This window comes from Lethenteron reissneri, chromosome 23 (assembly GCF_015708825.2).
Source record: "Lethenteron reissneri isolate LAM-NWPU_2019-01 chromosome 23, ASM1570882v1, whole genome shotgun sequence".
NCBI lineage: Eukaryota > Metazoa > Chordata > Hyperoartia > Petromyzontiformes > Petromyzontidae > Lethenteron > Lethenteron reissneri.
In genome coordinates this window covers 13,076,090-13,097,108 of record NC_083801.1, presented here as the reverse complement: position 1 = coordinate 13,097,108, position 21,019 = coordinate 13,076,090, and the positions used below count along the sequence as shown (strand labels likewise).

The 21,019-nt window shown below is 43.7% G+C and overlaps 1 protein-coding gene across 1 annotated transcript; it reads right to left on the bottom strand.

Annotated features, from left to right (window-relative positions):
* Positions 1 to 8,296: 8,296 nt before the first annotated feature.
* Positions 8,297 to 20,899, bottom strand: LOC133346007 (mitochondrial potassium channel ATP-binding subunit-like). The gene is made up of 16 exons (XM_061557248.1): positions 20,346 to 20,899; positions 18,898 to 19,231; positions 18,239 to 18,394; positions 17,933 to 18,027; positions 17,550 to 17,655; positions 17,268 to 17,429; positions 15,866 to 15,951; positions 15,679 to 15,776; positions 15,411 to 15,516; positions 14,538 to 14,571; positions 13,361 to 13,497; positions 13,139 to 13,233; positions 12,867 to 13,000; positions 11,618 to 11,765; positions 10,610 to 10,860; positions 8,297 to 10,154 (listed from the first exon to the last, which is right to left on the bottom strand). The coding sequence occupies exons 1-16, from the start codon at positions 20,435 to 20,437 to the stop codon at positions 10,071 to 10,073; spliced, it is 2,118 nt and encodes a 705-aa protein (XP_061413232.1). The 5' UTR covers positions 20,438 to 20,899; the 3' UTR covers positions 8,297 to 10,070.
* Positions 20,900 to 21,019: the final 120 nt, after the last annotated feature.

Genomic DNA, 21,019 nt, shown 5'->3' with positions numbered 1-21,019 from the left:
TGGAAGTGCATATAGTTGTGCACCACAGGAAGGCGACGCGGTACATGCTAATTCTTTGCCGCTGCGATGAGAACGCGTTACATAAGAGACGAATACACAGGAAAACCTCACGGAGAACCTGCAGGAGGGAGTTCCTGCTTGGGATGTAGGGGCAGTTTCTAGTTACGAGATTGCCTATTTTACACAAATATATCATAGAACTTGCCTACACCCATACCACGCGTAATGCGTCCGAACTCGTTAGAGCTCCAAAGATTACACTGGTCAATACACTTTTTCTGGCATAAGGTATTCCAACGGTTTTTAAGGTAATTTTGGGGTGCTGATTCCAAATCTGGCGTTAGTTTTTGTCTATCACATCAGGTTTTTGAGATATCAAATATTGCATTTTCAATAAAAACTGCAGAAGAAAAATATTAAATAAATATGGATATCTACATAAAATGATATTATAAACACACTATCCTAAAAATACATCACCATATTTTAACACTAAAGCAGTCACTGACTCGTAACAACTTGCAATCATAAGTGACAGAGTTAATTTCGGGTAAAATCAATGAAAATGGGGTATGCCGATAGCATAAAAATGAGATGTGATAGAGCAAATCTGAGATCAGATTTCGAATCAGTACCCTGAAATTAGTCTAAAACTGCTGCAAAAGTCCAGGCCAGAAAAAAAATGTTTTTTTGTTGTTGACCAGTGTTATTACATCGCAGTATCTTGACAGATGGCAGCGAATTGGTTAGGGCATTAGGCCCTCATCCAGAAGTGGAGTGAACATGGCTGATGATGGGAAATTGTCGCCACAGGTCTCCGTTGACGCACATGCGGTTTGCAATTTGGTGAAGTATGATCATGTAACCCCCCACGGCCGCACGGCATGGCGAGGCCCTCATCCACACGTGGATTGACAACGGGCTGCTCACACAGACAGACAGGTACTGGCGTCAGTGTGATTAACGCGTTAATTAGAACTGTAATTGGATGGAATCCGTTACGTGTGACCTACGGTACATTGACTTCAATCCCATCAATCAACATCATCGGTCACGATCTATCCACTGAAAAAAGGAATGTCTTCCCTGCCCCCAATCCCAAGCTGTTGCTATGTGTCACTCGATCTTACAAAGCAATTAAATTGAATGTTAAGAACAGCGTGCTCGGTTGGGCAGGGCCCATTGGAAGATGGGCTAATTGCGTATGGACGAGTACAACGGCGTCGTGGCATGGCAACGAGAGAAGAGAAAACGCTCGAGGCGAACGCGACGTCCCCCGCGGAGATGGAACGATGAAATGAGCTCGTATGCAGCAGGAGCTAGATGGATTGTTAACTAATGCAGTGCGTCCTAAACGCATCGCATTCGCGACAGAGTACAGAGGACACGTTGCACGTTGATCATGTTCTCGAGTATTAATTGGGGAAAGGATCTGAGCATTTTATATCGGTCAATATCGATTTCCAAACCGACAGTGCGTCGAATAAACGACATGTAGTCAAGCAATGCGAGACAACAACAATTCCATGTCTACAGAAACATTTCGCTAAATGTGCTGCTTAGGGACCACGATGTGATCTCCTCCTATTTGTTTCTACATCCTCCTCCATCCCCATTCCTCCCCTGCTGCATTCGCATCCGAGCTCAACCCTTGAGCCCGGGCCACACGGCGCTGGATATAATCCCTGCCCCTTAGACCAATCGCCCCATGTAATGGGCTACGGCGGTGTTCGGTTACAGGCAATCAGCGTTACCAGCAGGAAGCCGCCCTTTAATCGTGTCGACTTCGGCGGAGATGCCATGGCAACAGAGCTAATGGGTAGATTTATCTCGATTGTAAAGACATCTTAGATTGTTTTTTGTTTACGGACGAGCTCACTGTGGGGTGGGTAGGGTGTGGATTTGTCGCCGTATCCTTGCAGCCACGGATTAATTTCTTACTAAATATGTTTTTGTCCTGGTCGCTGGTTCACCTGAAGGTGGCACTTGACCAGCAGCCACAGCCGGCTATTAGCGATGTGGTGGGCCGGGTGTGGATGTTTTTTTAATGTGGAACTTATTTCATACCGTACGTATCCAACCGTGATAATCGGAGGTGCGGATCACCGATCCGGACCCGGGTCGGACGACCGACCCGAACAAACCCGACTCAAATTCATCACGACTGACGCCTACCGTGTGGTGGTGGTGATGGTGATGATGGCATCGCTTGATTAGCAGACACTGAAAGAGGGCGAGAGGAACTTGCTATCAGACCCTGTGAGCTGGCGCTCGGCGTTTAAAGTAACGCGTTACATTACTCAGGGCTTCAAGTGTAAATGGGCAAGAAAAACAACGGACACATTCGGCCTTAAAACAGAATATATATAAAATGTGACCTTCTTCCCTGCCGTTCCTCGTCACGGTCCTCGCCCTAAACGTCACTTTCCTACACTGCAAATATATTCTGCTATAAGGCAGTGCGAATGTCAAAATAGTTGAGGTTATGTACGCATGTATGTGTGCCTGTGCATCGCACAAACAACGCAAGGCCGTCCGTCGTGTTTGATATTTGTGTTGCTATTGTGTTGTGCGTGACAACGTTGTTTCGGTGTGCGTGGTCCTGTGGCATTAGCTACTCGTCAGTGGTGCCAGGTCTATTGCTGTTGTCTAACTTCTTCTGGAGTGTGCATGTACCAGGCTGGTCCAGATGTCTTGTGACCCCCCAAATAATTGACCCCTAACATCGTTTTTTCCTCTACATATTCATTTCTGTTTTAAATACAACTTACTTTTACAATATTAAGTTCTAGAGAATTAAATGGGGGTCACGAGACATCTAGACTACCTTTGTGCGTGTTGTGGATTTGTATTAGCGTGTGCATCCACCGGTTTTATCTGTGAGAGAGGCGAGGGGGGGGGGGGTCTCGTGATAAGCGAGGTAGCAGGCGCAAGCCTTGGCGAGGCAGATGCGTTGAGAAGCTGTGCTCACAGCACGCGGTATTCACAATGCACGAAGCAGGGTCAGCCCCACGCAAACTCTCAATACACATCCATAGCCCTCTCTCAATCCACTTCTGGATGAAGGCCTCCGCACATGTGACGGTCATTGAAAGTTGTTTAGTCACTGGATAGTATTTCAATCTGGTCACCGCGGGTTGGTGAAGGGGTAAGCGGAGGCAGGTTGACATTTTATTCGCCAATGAGTTTAGCCGTGGCCGGGGAATCGAACTCAGGTTCAGAGTGCAGTGACGCTCACCACTGGTTTGCCGATGGAGAGAAAGTTCCAGTCTCGTCCCTGCGTCGGCTAATGTCGCAAATGGGCACGGGTTCAATTTGGGTACGGGTGTATCCGCGTTCATGGAATATACAGGGTGTTTCAAATGGATGGACACAATTTCAAAGCAGCATATTTCACGATGGCAACATGTTACAATTGCATAAAAAGTAACAAACGGTTTAATGAGTTATCACGTTTTACTAACCATTGTATAAATGCTCTACGTGCCCTCCACCAGCTGTACGGACAACATCGAGACGATAGTTGAATTTGTCCCAAACGCCTCTCTTCTCACGTTTTCCTCTGAGGTGCGTGGTCGCCCTGTACTCTTCCCCTTACATCAACAGCCTGCTTCCTCAAATCGTCGGTACCAACGACGAAAGCTCTTTGACATTGGCGGGTCAATGCCAAAACGCCGTTGAAACGCACGCTGCACCGCAATTACGGATTCAGTCTTGCTGAACTGCAGAACGCAAAACGCCCCTTGAGCTTCGGGGTCACCGTCTTGCGAATGACTGAGGCCAGGGGTTGTTTGTGCGCTGGGAGAGGCATCTTGTGATAATCATTTAAAACTCTATGCCCAGCCCTTTCAAGTGGTAAGAGTTTCATTCATGGGCGGTTCGTGGTTGCAGAGATATAGCGATTTCAAATCGGGTCAATCTTTTTGAATCACGCTGTATTATCATCAACCTCTCCTCCACATACAATAGACACCGCCAGAGAGCCTGCCCCACGCCTGGATCCTCTGTCCAAGGGTGGGGTTAAAGAAAACAGGAAGGGAAACAGGAAGGTAAGCTGTCAGTGGGCAGATGCTCATTTCTCTTGCCAGTGACCAGTGACCAAGCCATTCCGAAAATACTCGGAATTCCTTTATCTTTCTCACACACACACACGCGGAAATGTCTTCAAGCAACTATCTCTTCAATGGTATGTAAACACTATTCTATTTTACCGAATATATACATCTTCTGTATACTTATACGAATTCTTACTTTGATAATAATTAAAGCGTTTGTAATTATTATAGATGCATAACAATGATTATTTTTGGGATGATTCAGTGGTGCAATGGACTGGACTTGCCAATCCAGAGGTTGCCAGTTCGACCGCCTGTCGCGACAATGGATACAATGAATGTTTTGTTAAATCCACCGGCCTGTCCACCCAGCAGTACACACGGATAGACCAGTTAATAGATCTGAAGCTCACGTGTGGTTACGCACAAGAGTTGACCAAGCTTCCCTCTGGAGGGGCTCTCGAGTGCTCCCTCGTTTGGAGGCCCATCCACCAGCAGCGGCATAAGCGAGCAATTGCAGGGCTGAACCTTTTACTTTTTAATAATATGAAGTGGTGATCGCATGCACTGTCGTTTTGTGATGGAATGCTTAACGCCGGTCCACGGTTGAGAAAAATCATTTGAATCACGCGGCTACTTAATCCTGCACATTCACTCAGCCAACACAATGGGAACCGCGAGCCTCTTTCCAGACACACGCACGTGTATCAATCTCGGCAGTGTTTTGGGAGCAACATCTTACGGCCAGTTATATTCATGTGTATGTGTGAATAATAATAATAACAACCACCTCGTGAAGTGTGTGTGTGTGTGCGCGAGCTCGATGAAAGGTTGCTCAGGCACCCCCGTGGTCTTACCCAGAGCTGCTTGCTGAAGAAACAGCTGGGCCAAATTGATGGCGGCTTGAGATAAAGCCAGAATAAACACCACTGCTGTGGGTCTGAATTTCCATACATATTGCGCGTTATGCAATTTAAACATATTTTTCGTCAAAAAATGTGTATGGAAGGAAAAAACACATTACACTGTATAAATAACGGCAGTCATTTCACCGAGTTCACTGTAAAAAAAACACAAAGCTCCACGAACATGTAGCGAGTAATTACATGCGTTATTTAAACGCATTTACAATGAAATGTCGCAGTAGGAACAAAAGTTGCTTTGATTTGAAATAATTGTGAATTAAGCCATGTATTACGGGAATTGGAACGTATATTATTCCACACATACAGCACTTTGGAAGAAATTCGGACTTTGGAATGTAACATGTTTTAAAATATAAAAGTATAAACAAGGCTTATAGCACACAATTATTCCTTGTTACCTTTTTAAACGATTTCTGTCTTGAAACATTTAGCCATTGTTGTTACCCGATTGCATTGCAATTATGCTGTCAGCATCATGTCATGAGACAGAATACATTCAGAAATCCTGCAGTGTGACCTCATGTCACACAATGGCTACAGTAGCATTTTTTTCAAAGGACTTATAAATAAAAACTCAATTGAAGTTCCCTTTTATATAATTTACATAGTTGAGGTCACATTTTCCCACACTACTGAGAGACTGGCGGATGGGAATCAAACTGGTATATTTAATTCTTAGAGCGTGAAACCAAATTTGATGTTTTGTGCAGTCATTGGTGACCGAGAATCGACTATCATCTCGCTACACTTGAGTTGTCCTTCCCCACACCTCCGATGAGTTCAAAGTACACATACTTGAGAGCGTCGCTTTAATCATGGGTGGCTGAAACATGGATTCGAACCCAGGTGTTGACCCAGTGCTCTCACATCTAAAAACTTCCAGCTTTTCTCAGAAAGTGATTCTTAAATTTTTTACAAAATTAAATTATCTTTTAAAATATATACTGTACTTCGAAGTCGGGTCAGCACCCGGGGAGGGGAGGTGTTCTCGGTGAGCCCTGTCACCCCAGAATCTCCCTGTGACCCACTTTATTTTACCAGGTAAGACCCACCGAGCTATATAGCTTTTTCAGAAGCGACCTGGCCACATTATAACGAAGTGGCTTCTCAAGTGGAAAGTTATAGCGGCCAAATACTCTAAACGCATGTTTCTAAATGTGGAGGGAAAAAACTGGCCCCGGAAAAAATTCACATGACCACGGGGAGAAAGACATGCAAACTCCAAATATACAGACGTCAGGGTCGAGATCGAACCTGCAACCTCATGCATACCAGGCGAGGTAGTTCACATCTCGCAACCGTGGCTCCCAAGTGGTGCGTCACTGTTATGGTGGCTCCACACACAACAGCTCCACTGCCCACCTCGGCATCCAAGAGGAGCTGGAACCGGGCCTGCTTCCACGTGTTTTGTAAGTAAAGCCGAGTAGATTACTTTCTTAAATGCACTTTCATGTTAAAACTACAGTACTTGGTATTTGGTGGCTTACTGAGCCGAATGGCAACACTATGGTAAGGACACAAGTTGTGTACATTTTCAGTATGCAGTATGTGAATTAATAGCCACAACATGGTTTGCTCTTGTTAGGTCAGTTGCACAAACAGGAAAATGGAAATGAATACAAGTTCCTTGAAATGCGTACGAATCGCAACATATTACAACAGCACTGTGGTTAGGGCATGGCAAGGTCAGTCATGCCAGATGGTTGCAAACAGTTTCATATCTATACAAGTTGTTTTTGTCGCTCAGATGCTATGTAACTACTAAATGCCTGAATATAAATTTAGTATCGTGCTTCCACAAAATTGTATGCAATTTATTTTTGATGAAACGTTTGCTTCATTAATCACACAAGGTTTGATCTATTTTTTGTAAAATAAACCTAATGCGGTGCTGCGTAATTTCCCAAATGGAATGTACTCAGCATATTGGCAGATTGACATTGACAAACCTGTTGTGTGATCATTATTCTTGCATGTTATATATTTGCATATGACAAAATTACCTGTAATTTGCCCGATTTCTTCAGATCTCAGGTCAGCTAATTTTAGCCTGGGCAGTACTTTAACGGGCAACCACCACACACAACAGGTTGTAAGATGGAAATATAGTACAGCAGAATCCATTGTTGGTCCTCTATGTTCCCCGTGTCTTATTCACCAATCCGCACAGACCAGCATCGTTAAATAACGTCGATGGCCCGCACAGCGTAGGGAGGTCCTCATCTAGGAGTGGACTGAGAAAGAGCTGTACGTATGACTTTAATTTTCTCAACCCATGTTTATACAACTGTTACTGGACACTTTCCAACTGTATCCACTGAACGTGCTTTTAACTGATATAATCAAAATAAATGTCACTCGAATGCCATCATATGAAACGCCCTTTCTACATCCGCCAGCTCTACAGGAATATGCTACATTAAGGAACATGTACTTCGTTGATTAATAGTTTTTCACTTTTAAGGATACAACTTGGCAGTCTTCACGACATTACTATAGATAAGATCTACAAGCATTTGCACAATATTTGACAAACGGATATATTTCTGATGGGCCATACAGGGAATACTTGTTTCACTTAATGATTCGAGAAAAAAACAAGTCTGGGATTTGCAGTGTTCATAAGCGATACCCCAAGTACCCCAAATGTAGTAATTGTAGGGAAAACTAAATGACCAAATTTAATGCAAAATCGTGTTAAGTACCGAGGCCTATGAATCACCCAGAATTCACCCAAGTCATATCTCAGAAGCTAAGCATGGTTGAGCCTGGAAAGTGCTTTGATTGATGCCCACCATGTGCAAGAGATTGGTGTAATAAGCATTATGGGCAGCAGAGAGTCATGAAGACAAATCCATAGTTGTACTGCACTCCAGCCATCTTCGACTAAGCCACACGAACCAGCGTGGTGAAGTATGGTAAAATATCCCTTACAACCCGCATCCAGCAGTGGACTGGCAACACAGACTGTAGATGTACATGCACTTGCAGAGACAAAAAACTCTTAACTTCCAACAATGACCCCAGAACACTCTATAAGAACAAGATGGCAATGAGCCCGAGCAAATAATCGAAACTACAATTGCAGGAAATACTTTTAACTCTTCTTTCAGCACACTTAAAGCATATATAGTAGAAGAATGCACATAGCGCAGCATTAACCAGCATCGCTGCCCCATTACGTAAACCACAAATTGGCTTGGAAGCTGGGGATGGGTAGGAATGTATGTATGATAAAAACCATCTGGTAGGGAATGCATGTTAAAGTTTGAGTTGACAACCTCTTACGGGAATATTAACAGGGGTAGCAGTGAATGCTGTGTAGTGTGTACTTTTTTATTTTACTTTCACATTACACTTATTATCATCCATTTCTAGATATCCCACTAAAATGAGCAATTAGGAAACAGTTTCATTTGGAAGCCTATATACGCCTTCAACAAATCTCAATCCACTTATCAAGTTCATGAACATTACCCTGATGCACATAGACATGGCGCCATCGCTTCGACAATATTCAATTACTTGTTGAGAATAAAGCTAATTAGAAATCACTGGGGTATATAAAAAATGGATCACCCTGCATGGCACAGAACCGAAATGTTTCACTGGCAAAGAAGATGTGTGCCCTCTACTGGGGGTAAGCGAGTAGAGGCGGTGAATGTTTCGGTTTAATGCGAAAACGCCAAAACATTTCTCACAAAAAACAGCCACCAACATCTCAAAGAGAGACACGAGCCAAAGCTCAATGGATGAAAATTAAGTGCCTCCCTTGCCAATATGCATGCTCGTAGGCTGGCTGGGTCACAAGACCAAATTGATTTAAAGGTGTTCAACTGTAACTATGAATGTTTAATTTCATTTCAAAAATTAAAAACTTTTAACAAGTGCACGCCTTTGATCATTTTTATTTCCACAGTAAAACTGTTAACGTTAGCATAATAAATTGATACAATCGTGTTATATTTCACCATTACACACAGACAACTAATATTTTTTGTCTCGAATGGCCACATTTTTGTTCCAAGTTCGCACAATTCTTCAACACATTGTGTTGTATAATGCCCTTATTCAGTAATGTAGTACATCGTAAATCATCTCAAATGTTGCATTGATTGTATACATATATACAGTACTAGGATGGACATAAAAAAGAAAGAATTCCAAATCATATTTTCTTATGAAGTACAAATCAGAAACAATGTTTTCTAATTGGTCACAGTCCTGATTCCTGGTCCACATATGTGCAAATATGTCAACAGATAATTAATATTATTTATTTTTTACCTATGTGACTTTACCCGAAAAAATCCTAAGAGTATGAATCTCCTTGCAGTCACGAAAGCTTCAAATCTAGAATTAATATGGATTGTGTCAAACAATTCTGAAAAAAACCTTTTACAGTATTCCATTAAAAGTACAATTGTGGTGCAATATTCCTTTCTTAAACATTTCACTACATTCCAAGATATTCCACTGTGCTGAGGTGACTCGTACAGCATCATTGCCAATCCCAGTTTTTTTAACGGAGGACAGAGAAGAATTGGGTGTAAGTTGATTTGAAAGCCGACTGACCAAATAAAGATTCTGACAGACGCCGGTTTAACTTAGAACAGCAATAGGACAGACACCACCCCCTTCTGGTAATAAGCGCACAGCAGAAACATTTTCCACAAGTCATTACAGAGCTCACAAATTTTGACTTAAAGCTTTCGTGACTGCAGGAATTCATATTGTTTGGGTCTTTCGGTCAAATCACGTAAATAGGTTCAAAGAAAATAACAAAAAAAACGCTTGTGTTGCGGTCGAAACATCGTAGTTTTTTGTTATTTTCTTTGACCCTATCTACGTGACTTTACCGAAAGACCCAAAGAATACAGAGCTCCTTTTACAGTAATATAGACATTTAATTAAAATCAGTCTTGTAAAACATGACCCACTCCAAAGGGTTAACATTATGGCATTCAATAGAAGTATTGCTTTTGCATTGATTTCTCTGCCAATGGCAACACAGTACCACAGTAAAAGCCATGACGCCGACCGTAGACTTGCTGCTCCCCCTTCTTCCACGGTGGAAGAATCCACCACGTTACTTGTGTTGCTCCATGTTTTGCCGTCTGATGAGCTCCGCATAAAGGCCCCCTTTCTTCAGTAACTCAGCATGGGTGCCCATCTGTCAGTTACAAGACACAGTCACGTTTATTTCACTGCAATTAAGTATCTACTTGAGACTATCACAGGGCAATGCAACTCCACATTCGAGAGAAGTAGATATCAAGTGACATTTTTAATCCAAACACATAAGGGATGCACTGTACCATACACCCTGCAATAGAAATAATCATCTGTTACATGACATTTTAACCAATAAATAAACATTTTCAGAGTTGGAGTATTCAGTTAAAAACTAAATTTCAAGTGATTATTTCTTTATATACATTGGGAACTGCGCCGAAACCGTCAACTCACTACACTTGAAAACTCTGTTACATTGCTGACCCTTAATTCAAATGTATGAGCTCAGCGGTGTCAGCTCAGCCCTCCGACCCCCTGAACGACCTGACCTCTCCTCCAAGTGTTCTCATTTTGGAAAGAGACGGGACACGAGCGAGACGGCCTCCTCCTCACCTCCTGCACCGTTCCACCGGCCACCACGCAGATGAGGTTGGCGCCAGCGACGGTGCTGAGGCGGTGCGCAATGACAAGCACGGTGCGGCCGTGCGCGGCACGCTCCAGCGCCTCCTGCACGGCGCCCTCGGCTTCGGCGTCCAGCGCGCTCGTTGCCTCGTCTAGCACCAGCACCGCGGGCTGCTTGATGAGCGCGCGCGCGATCGCCACCCGCTGCTTCTGCCCGCCCGAGAGCGTGGCGCCGCGCTCGCCTGAGAGTGGCACCGCCGCAAAACGATGGCTCGTGAGCACAATTTAGAGGAAGAGACATTTCAAGGAATGAACGGCCCTCATCTTATAGATACGTAACCTAAGCAGTGGGCTGTCCAACATGGGCTTGAGGCTTCGTTTATCAGAAGATACTTTGTAGTCGCGACATGGCCTAGCACGTTTGACACATGTTGAAGAAGTTCGAGGTTTGAGGCGAATACTGCGGATGTAATTATACATACTCGGGCTCTACATCACTGACGGACGAAGGCCACCCCATGGCATGTCGGTCATAGTCATGGGGGTTGTTTGGCCATATTTTACCATGCTAAAGTTCTTGTCATTAACCCTCCACCTCCTGATAATATTGTCACGTACACAAAGTGGTTATATGTGCCCATGTATTGATAACATTCCAACCAATGAAGTTGGACTATTCACTCAAACTGCTTTCAGCTTTAGCATGAAACAACCATGGGGCCTAACTACAAAACAAATACGGATATTTGTACAATATTGCCGAAGAAAGCCTATGTTTTAAATTCACCATGCTATCAGTGCGAGTGGTTGAATAGGGGAGGCCTCGGACTGGTTCAGATATAATGCACCACGGATGTCAGCCATGGTCGTGAATTGAACTTTGGTCACTGGGCACGTAGCCTGGTGCGCTAACCACTGTATCACCGCTCCAAGACCAGAACAATAATACCATGGAAGCAGGCCAGATCTTTACATGTGGCAAATTCGCAGCTTTCTCACCAACAACAGTGTTGTATCCATCAGGGAAGCTCCTGATGAAATCGTCGGCATTCGCGAGCCGAGCTGCAGCATAAACCTCATCGTCTGTGGCTCCGGGCTTCCCAAAGCGAATGTTCTCAATGATGGTCGTGCCGAACAGCACAGGCTCCTAAAGGGTGAGACATGCAAGACGATGGTCAGTCTGCTACTCTGTCAAACAGCACAGGCGGGATTAACAGTGTGCCAAACAGCAGAGGCTCATGGAAAGCAAGACACACAGGACCATAGATCTGCTGCTATAGGCTCACAAAACTTATGTCACTTTGCACACATTAAGAGTTACAGCAAGCTGCATCAATCAGGCATGTTATTATTTAATCCCCCACTACCGATTTTATGTACTGCCACAATCTGGGGGTCACGATTTGATTTTTAAAAAAATATTTAACTATACTGTCTTAATTGTACAGTCTAACCTAGACTGTCATACACTGTAGTGCCTGCATCCTTTGTATGCAACATTTCATCTGGTGTTTTGCTTTTATTGTTTAATTCTACTGTCTCTACGGTCTGATTGTGTGCTGCTGATACTGTATCATTTGTACAGTCTCATTTATTTACCATGTCTCATTTGTTCTGTTTGTCTTGCCAAATTTGCACAGTCCGGTTTATACATGAGCAGTCTCGATTATTGATATCTTTAGCATAAAGGTAAATTCAGCAACAATGTGCATTTTAATCAATGAACCATTGCACACTTACTGTGGTGTAAATAGCCAATAATGACCTATCAGTTACATCATGGGACCTCCTTTGCCAGTACCAAAATATGAGAATAGGTTTTCCCCTTGTTTCTGGCAACAAAACAGGTGTTAAGATGTTAAAACACCAAACTGAAACCTTTTACAAGGAATCATGTCTGCATTAACCACAATACTTGTGGTCAGAATAACATCTTAACACCTGTTTTGTTGCCAGAAACAAGGAGGAAAACTATTCTCATACCTATCAGTTATTGGTGCAGAATAAATAACAATGATGTGAATATCCCACTTAACTAAGATGGAGAAAACATGCCTAAGAGGCCAACTGCCGTGTAGACAGAGCAATAAGATCAGTTCATAAGCAGGAGTGAGATTGATGGTATCTGCACTGGACCAGGAGAGATTGCGATGGTGTGGGGAGCCCTTGACGCATGACGATGAATGTCCCAGCATGCATTCATCATATCTATCCCTGGAAACTGTGGTTATATTTGTGTTGCCGTTACTTGGTTGATGAAGCCGATAACTCGGCCCCGTAACCAGGAGGGGTCCAGAGTGCGAAGGTCCTTCCCGTCCAGCGTGATCGAACCACTCGCTGGGTCGTAAAACCGCTCCAGAAGCGCCGCGACTGTCGACTTTCCTACGGTCAACGCACAAACATCACAACAATTGGCTTCGTCAAAAAATAGCGGCGATGGGAGATTCAGTACCTCAATTATTTTTAGTTGTTTTATTTCAGCCAAAATGCACACATGCGAGCACTGCGTTGATCACTCACCTCCTCCAGACAACCCCACAATGGCAATAGTCTGGGAGGGAGGAAGGTTCAGGTTGAAATTGCGCAGGACCACCTGCCCTGGCCGTGTTGGGTAGCTGTGTTCATCGCACGTAGGATGCAACAAAATCCCAAAACATTTAAGTCACACACCGTAATTTGAGGTGTGCAAGGCAGTAAACACGGGGCGCAAGAACACGCATGCGTGTGGGTGGAAGTACAAACCTGAACGTGACGTTGTTGAAGCGCACGTGACCGAGGAGGGAGTGGTGGGGAATGATGCCGCCACCTCGGACTGGGATGGAGGGCTCCAGCTCCATGTACTCAAACAAACGAGCGCCTGCGCTGAGCCCCCGCACCATCTTCCAACAAATAGCCACATAAGCCCATCACACGATGATGGTACCACAATGACCAAAACATGCTTGACTCCTTTTAAAGGTCAGAGCACTGAGTTGGCACAGGAGAGATCCTCCCTTCACATTAATTAAAGCAGGTTTCAAGTGTAGCGAGTTTGAGGTCTCAGCTTGATCACTAATCACTGCAAATAGCCATCATATTATAATTGGGTCTGCAATTCATTTAGCTACATTTCAGCTGTGAGAATGAAAAATGTTCCTGTGACTGTCATGCAACAAATATTGATCTCTTTAACAGGGTGCATAGGAAAGTGCTTCCCCCTACTGTGTGAAACATTGGTTATGAAGTACCGGTGAGGACGCTTGACGCCGAGGTTGAGGCACACGTATGTTTATTCACAATATGACAGTGGGCATATACACACTCGAGGGGGTATCGGCCCCCTCACCCGTATAACTCGGGATACACCCCTAGCTAACTCTGTCCTAGCCCCGAATCCTCCACTAATGAGCTAGGGGAGGCTAACTGGCCCGACACTGGTAAGTCGGGCCCGGTACCCGGAGTTCCAGACCAGCTCTTACAAGAGCACCGGCTCTGGCTTTCGGGACCACGCCGCTGGCTCAGTCCTGTCCGGCCCTGAAAAGGACATCGAACCAGGGGAGTCCAGGGCTCTATCTAAGACGTCTTCAATCTTCTTCCCTTAGCTTAAACATAACTGCCTTGAGCCCTTTGAACATCCCCTTTTATACCCAACCCCTCCCTGAGGGGTGGGGCCCCGGGGGATCATAACGTTCGAACCAGCCCCCCCCAGGGTGTCTGGCTCGGACGTCGTAGAGGGCACTTGCTCGTGCACTTACGTAGCCCCGCCCACTGTGTTTGTTTTCCATAGGCTGCCATGCATAACGGGCCCTCTCTTTAACACCCCTACAGTTATTTGAAGATATCACACAGGCAAATACTTTGTCTCATGCCACAACGCTGATAGCAAAATTGTGATACTTTTTTTTAAAATAAAAAAAACAAATGTTATGTTGACACATACCTGTCCAAAGAGAATGGATACGCTAGCCATTGACCTGCAAATAGAACAATCTATTTAGCAAAGGGGGTTGAAGTAAATACTATATCACTCTACCAAAAGGTAAATGCATTAATCACTTAAAACTTTCGTGACTGCAGGAATTCATATTCTTTGGTTCTTTTGGTAAAGTCACGTAGATAGAAAAATAAAAATTAAGTGAATACAATTTTAAATATTAACATTGACAGAAAAAATGTCTACATCTGATTGGGAACATGTAGATAACATGTCAGCTAAATGTAAAGATGACCTGATTTCCAAGTTCAACCTCCTTTCCAAGAAGAAACCAGATCCACACGTTAAAAAGTTAGATGTTGTCAAGGTTGTTATTAATCTGAGTAATAGTCCAATTTCTGATGGTCTAAAGTCGTTTTTGGCTAAAAGGTTGAACTTCACCAGTGGATGACATTATTGCCCAGGTCTATGTAGCTCTTAAGGGTTTGGGACACATCGCTGCAGACGTATTGTAATTATATAATAGATTAGTAATCAGTTAATTGTTATTAGTAATCAGTTGTCGATTAGTAATTCGTTGTAATGTGTATTATTTAATAACTGAACCCAATCACTATACCCAATCAAGTACATAAATCAGAGGTGGCCGAGGGGAGGGGGTTATTGTAATTATATACGTTAGTAATACGTTAATTAGTATGTGTTTCCCCTATAATTATTTAACCGGTTTAGCTAAAATAGCGATTTATTTAAATATTTTTTAATTCTCTTTTTTTGTTTTTTACAATTTTTCTATCTACGTGACTTTACCGAAAGAACCATGCATTAATCACAACTGTGAAAAATATCGATAAAAAATATAAAGAGATCACAAGGTACCGTTGCACAGTCTGGGAAGCAACCAAAAACGACATGAGTTCTCCAGCAGAGAGCTCCTCTCCAGCCATGAGTGAGCCACCAACAAAAATGGTGCCCAGTACAATGCCTGATGAAGCATTGAAGTTTTACAAAGTGTGTTATTGAAAAAAAAACATCAGTGGTGCAAAAAATATATGCTTTGCATAACAGTATGTAAGTTAAACTTATTTCGCACCATATGTAGCCAATCCCCCAACACCAATTGTCTGGTGTGCTATAATTTACTCACAATTAAGAACAATATTGGAGAGGCCTTGAAATATTGCTATTCCAATCCCTAAATTCTCATTCATTTTGCACGATTTATCCACTTCAACTGCATACTGCCTACAAAGACAAATGGAGACAAGTGAGCATATGACATTTGAAGATGGTTTGAAAAGTGTTAATGCTGAGTAACAAACAGAAAGCCTTACTCAGACTTGCTATCTTCCATAGCAAAGGCTCTCACAGTCCGCACATTGCCCAAGGTTTCATCTGCTACTCCAGTTGCCTGGGAAATCTGCAACACAGTAGATGAAAATTACCTGTATGCAGATAATAACATGTACTGCCATTTTAGTGCATACAAAGAACAGGAGGTAAAAGAGCAATGTGCATGCATAATGTACGTTGATTACCATACGAATAACCCACCCGGCAATGGATACCCATTGTCATTTATATGCATTCATTCATCGCACGTGAAGGGCTTACACATTTTGCTGTCCGTCTGATGATGCTTGTTGTAATTACTGGCGAAACGTCATACTCAGATTATAAATGTTGTGGATTTGCTCTCCAACACACTGGTGAGCTGTACTCGTAACGAATTGGCATGTTCTGTTTACGTGACAAACCTTACTAATTGCCTGTGTCAGGTGGTGGCGGGTTTAACGACACATTTATATTACCGCGATCTAACCCAAAAAACCTAAATTATGAAGAGTACAAGAAACATGCAAGAATTTGCAGCTACAAACAATAAAAAACACCATCACTTATTATATTTACAAACACTAATACAATTTAAATGCATGTGTGTATCTTCTGACTGTCACCACGCTCACAGACCGATAGGGGGCAGCCGGGAGAGTGAGCGGGAGGTGTAGTGGTTAACCTAAGGAACCCCCCCCCCCCCCCCCCGGGTGCCCCGTGACTGGAGGTAGAGACCCCAGACCCCCAAGGGGTGGAGGCTGAGGGCTGACGGTTCATTCCTGACCCTTCGAGATCCCTCTGGAAGGTTCGAGGGAAGGTGTGGCGAAGGGCGGGGTAAGCCTCAACTTGTGTATAAAAGCCGGTCCTCTCAACGGGACCGGCAGTGTTCATCCACTCAAGACTCGAAGACATCAGAAGACTAGACCAGCACCCTGAGACCCTCAACCGAGGCTCTTGTAAGAGCCGGGTTGTAGCGGACCAGCGGTGGGACCCGTACCCTGGCTAGGTCGGGTCAGTCAAGCCTCCCCGAGCTCTCGTAGCGGAGGACTCATGAGGGCGTAGTCCGGAGTCTGTAGGGCCAGCTAGAAGGGAGGCTGTACCTCCCTTAGGTTATTGGGTGAAGGGGCCTTACCCCTTAGTGTTACAGCTATTGTTCTAGTTTATCTGAAATAAACGCGTTGCCTCTAAGAAGACGTCTCCCCGAAGTTTTTGCCCACAACACGTGTATTTATGGAGTAGAGCCTCACTAAGCTTCAAGACTCTTATAGGTTAGATGCGAGCATCACACTGCTCAGAATCCCAGCAAGGAATATAGGAAGAACACAAACTCAAATGTATGCGAAGCACCATATTTTAAAATGTGTATTTAATCTTTTGTAAATATATTTTGTTAATACAAACCTGTTCTTGTGCTCGCCTGGAGAGTTTACGCAGGAATGAACCAATTAAAGCTCCACCACCAACCATGGCTGTCATCACCACCACCATCAAGCCCGTGAGCTTGGGGGATATCAGATACAATGAGGCCACACAGCCAACAGTCTGCGTCACACTGCGGAGACCCTATAGGAGACAGAGATGCAACAGAGAGCATTACATCAACAGTACACATGAGTCCCATAAAACTGCAACTAGAAAGTAAGACAAGTCATGAATGCAAAAGTACAATTAAGCAGACTTTACTTGGGAAATGACAAGTTTGAAGGATGACTTAAACTCTTGGACATCCGAGGTCAGTCGGTTTACTAGGTGGCCTGTCCGGTTAGCATCGAAAAATGCCACGTCCTGCCTGCAAAATCAAACATTCGCTCCTTCAAAACCTTTAAGAAATGAGATATGACAAACATAATACAATAGTGTTGCTCGAAAAGTAATTCCTGAAATCAATGATGAAAATGTTCACGTTACGAGCGTGGCGTACATAAAACGTGGTCATTGAAACATTGGTGATATAGCAGTGGCTGTAGTGTATGCATTAAAATGTTAATCACAGGTGTCCAAAACAAAAAGTAACATTGTGACAGACAGCTTATGTTAACAATAAGTAAATAGATAAACAAACACACCTGATAAGTGCCTCAAATAGGCTTTTCCTCATAGAGGCTGCAATCCTCTCACCAACTTGGGAGAGCAATGCAATGTATCCAAAGGTCAGTGCTCCCTATATGCAAACAAACATGAATCTGTCAAATAAAGGGACTGCAAACAACATTTCCTGACAAAGTATAATTAGAAACATTACACAAATTTGAATATAGAGTGAATATATCATCTAACCAACTGCACGGCATTTTGTACACAAGTGCAGAGCCGATAACGTTTTATTACCAAATGTATATCCCGATTGTTGCTAATACAATTGAAGTATTTACCTGGAAGCCGTACATGACCAAAAGGCGAGTGGCTGGCACCCTCATGTCTGCGAGGTAGTCCCCTGCTTGCTCTTGCACGTAACGAGACACCACGTTCACCAGCTCCCCCAGCAGCATGGGGATCTTAATGTTCAAAATGGCAGCACCAAATGCCAGCTGAAATAAAACATAAACATTATTAAAATCAAATAATAATAGAATACGACGTTTCGGTTGCAACACAAGCAACCATCGTCAGGTAAGCATGAATGATAAAACTTTACCGAAAGGAACCAAAGAGTAATTCCTGCAGTCACGAAAGCTTTGAATCTAGTATAAACATTATTCTCAATGTATTGAAATGTTTAATTCCTATTGCAAAACGAGTACATGAATGACATTGCTAATAACATATTTTCCTTCTTTTGTGTTCAATCTGTTCACCACTAACAGCTGAAGTCCTCTCATCCTTTTTCCGATGTTGGCACATAATGGTTTAGTTTAGAAAATTAATGTTCAAGTTGGCTTGGGGCACTTCACTTCATTATAAGGAAATAATTAGCAATACATATTTAGCAAAACTACTCATATTCTTAGGTTTTTTTTTCGGTAAAGTGACTTTACCGAAAAAACCTAAGAATATGAATCCTTGCAGTCACGAAAGCTTCAAAACTACTCACCACAACAGCTAAAGCCAATGCCAGTATCTCCTTATTCAAGAACTTCCAGAAGAGTTTCCACTTGAAGGATGGCTCGCTGTTGTTCTTGACATGTATGTTGCTCTTGTTATTGTTAATGTCCACATCACAGTGAACTTTGCTACCACATAGTCTCAGCCCCACTACAAGCGAAGCACTCCCAGTGAAAAACACGGCCCGATAGGAAGATGATACGGCAGAGCGCCCGGCAGCTCTGCCCACTCTGGCCACACTTGTCCCCACCAATCGGCTCCAGGTGCGTATGGCACTGTCCAACGTGCCATTCTTGCCTAAGGCAGAGGAGCTCAGAGGCCATCTGAAAAGCGAGTTGTGGGACAACACAGCAAATTAGTACATTCACGTGTGTTTATTTAAGTGCAAAGGCATGCAAGTTATGTCAATAATAAATGGCAGATGGTCAACAATAGTCAAGTGGCAGCCAAGGAATGGAATGCATCCACGAGAAAATGAAGTGATGAAATCAGTGTGTGTGCAGGTGTTAGGTGGATTATTGTATCACTGAAGAGTGGGAGATGGAGACGTCTTAGGGAGACATCCATCCGGAATTAGATTGATGACCATGACCTTTATTTATCAACATGTAAGGGGCCATTGAGAACAAGTCTTTTTAAAAGAGCTGCCTCTTAAAATAGCAAAATAAATACAAGTTCAAATCATGTATTAGTTGCTAAATACCACGAGAAAACGCCAAAATAAAGAGCAATTAAAACAATTATGTTGATATGAATTGTTGCAAATTTGGATTCCATTCTACCAGTGTTGAAGCATTGGGCTGAAAGCTCTCTTTTAACCTACTCGACCTCAACATCGGCACGGAGTGGCTGTTCCTGGTGCTGAAAGGGAGCACTTTTGAGCAACTAAATTGGGTAACGCATCCTAGCGAGCGTACAAGGGCACACACAGTTCCATTGTTGCTGAAACGCCATTTACGTTATTACCAGTTGTGACAAAACGGAGTGCTTTCGCAAGTCTTAATTCGCTCTCCATTAACATGGGCAGTGCCATGGCTTAGTGGTCGCGCATTTGCGGAAGATAACGATTCTATTCCAGCGGCCGCCCTGGTTATTACTGCGGGTATTGACCATAAAAAATGCGCACAATCTGCTTCACGGTGGACGTTAATAATCCCATGATGTTATTCGCAAAAGTAGGCAATTGTGTGCTGGCGTCATGGTCCAAGTTAAAAAAAAAAAACTCGCAAATTACTCAATCGGAATTATGCACAGCAATCATCGCAAAAAATTGGCAGGGACTTCCTGAAAATGAGTCATGAGGCTCAATGGGACTTTTGTAGGTAAACAAAAGCATTATAAAACATAAACGTCAAGCCATACATCTTTGCGCTGTGGCTAATTCTACAACAGATTTAAACGACTGCCTAGGGGTGAAGGGAGGGACACACATCTCACCTGTGAGCGACAGCGCCTCCTCGGGCTCTCAGCTGTGCGGCCCCGCGAAGGGTGGAGACGCTCGAGCGCAAAGTTGCTGTCAAAAGGTACATCGCGTCCGCTGGAGCCCAATTAAACCTTTACCGATGACATTGGCAGGACAGTAATAGAGTGACACTACCCTGGTTTCAGTGACCCCTTCAAGTGCTCCAATGATGTGCTTCCAAGCCTATTGGGACCCAGTCCAACAACCTCACGCACTAAACTTTCAGTCTCTGGTACGTTAACAATAAAACAAACCACCCCACACAACTACAAAACAAGTTTTAAACTTCAGCCGTCATTCGCCACCGAGGCGACGGTGTGTGTGCCACCACTGCCAGCGGCTTTGTGCACTTCAACGAGTGCACACGTTTCGAACACATACACACGCTGCACGCGTACGGCGTCTAAATAAACAAGAGAGAGATCTCAGCAAACACAGCAGCGGCAATAACTCCTCTACCGACCTCACCGGGCGCACGTGGGCGCGGCCATGTTTCGCGTCAGTGAGGGGTGGAGGTAGCCGGCGATGGACGTCACGTCCGGTACGAGGGGGTTGGGGTCGCCGGCGATGTGCGTCACGTCCGGTATGGTCGGGGTTGATTAAAGAGTTGATTAATTTGTTTTCATATTCTTTGTGTCTTTCGGTAAAG

Coding starts and splice junctions, on each gene's coding strand:
- LOC133346007 (XM_061557248.1), bottom strand. CDS start 20,437: ATGTACCTTTTGACAGCAACTTTGCGCTCGAGCGTCTCCACCCTTCGC. Junction 17,430..17,549: donor TCAAACTTGTCATTTCCCAA/GTAAAGTCTGCT, acceptor TGTCTCCTATAG/GGTCTCCGCAGTGTGACGCA. Junction 14,572..15,410: donor GCTTCCCAGACTGTGCAACG/GTACCTTGTGAT, acceptor TTCTATTTGCAG/GTCAATGGCTAGCGTATCCA.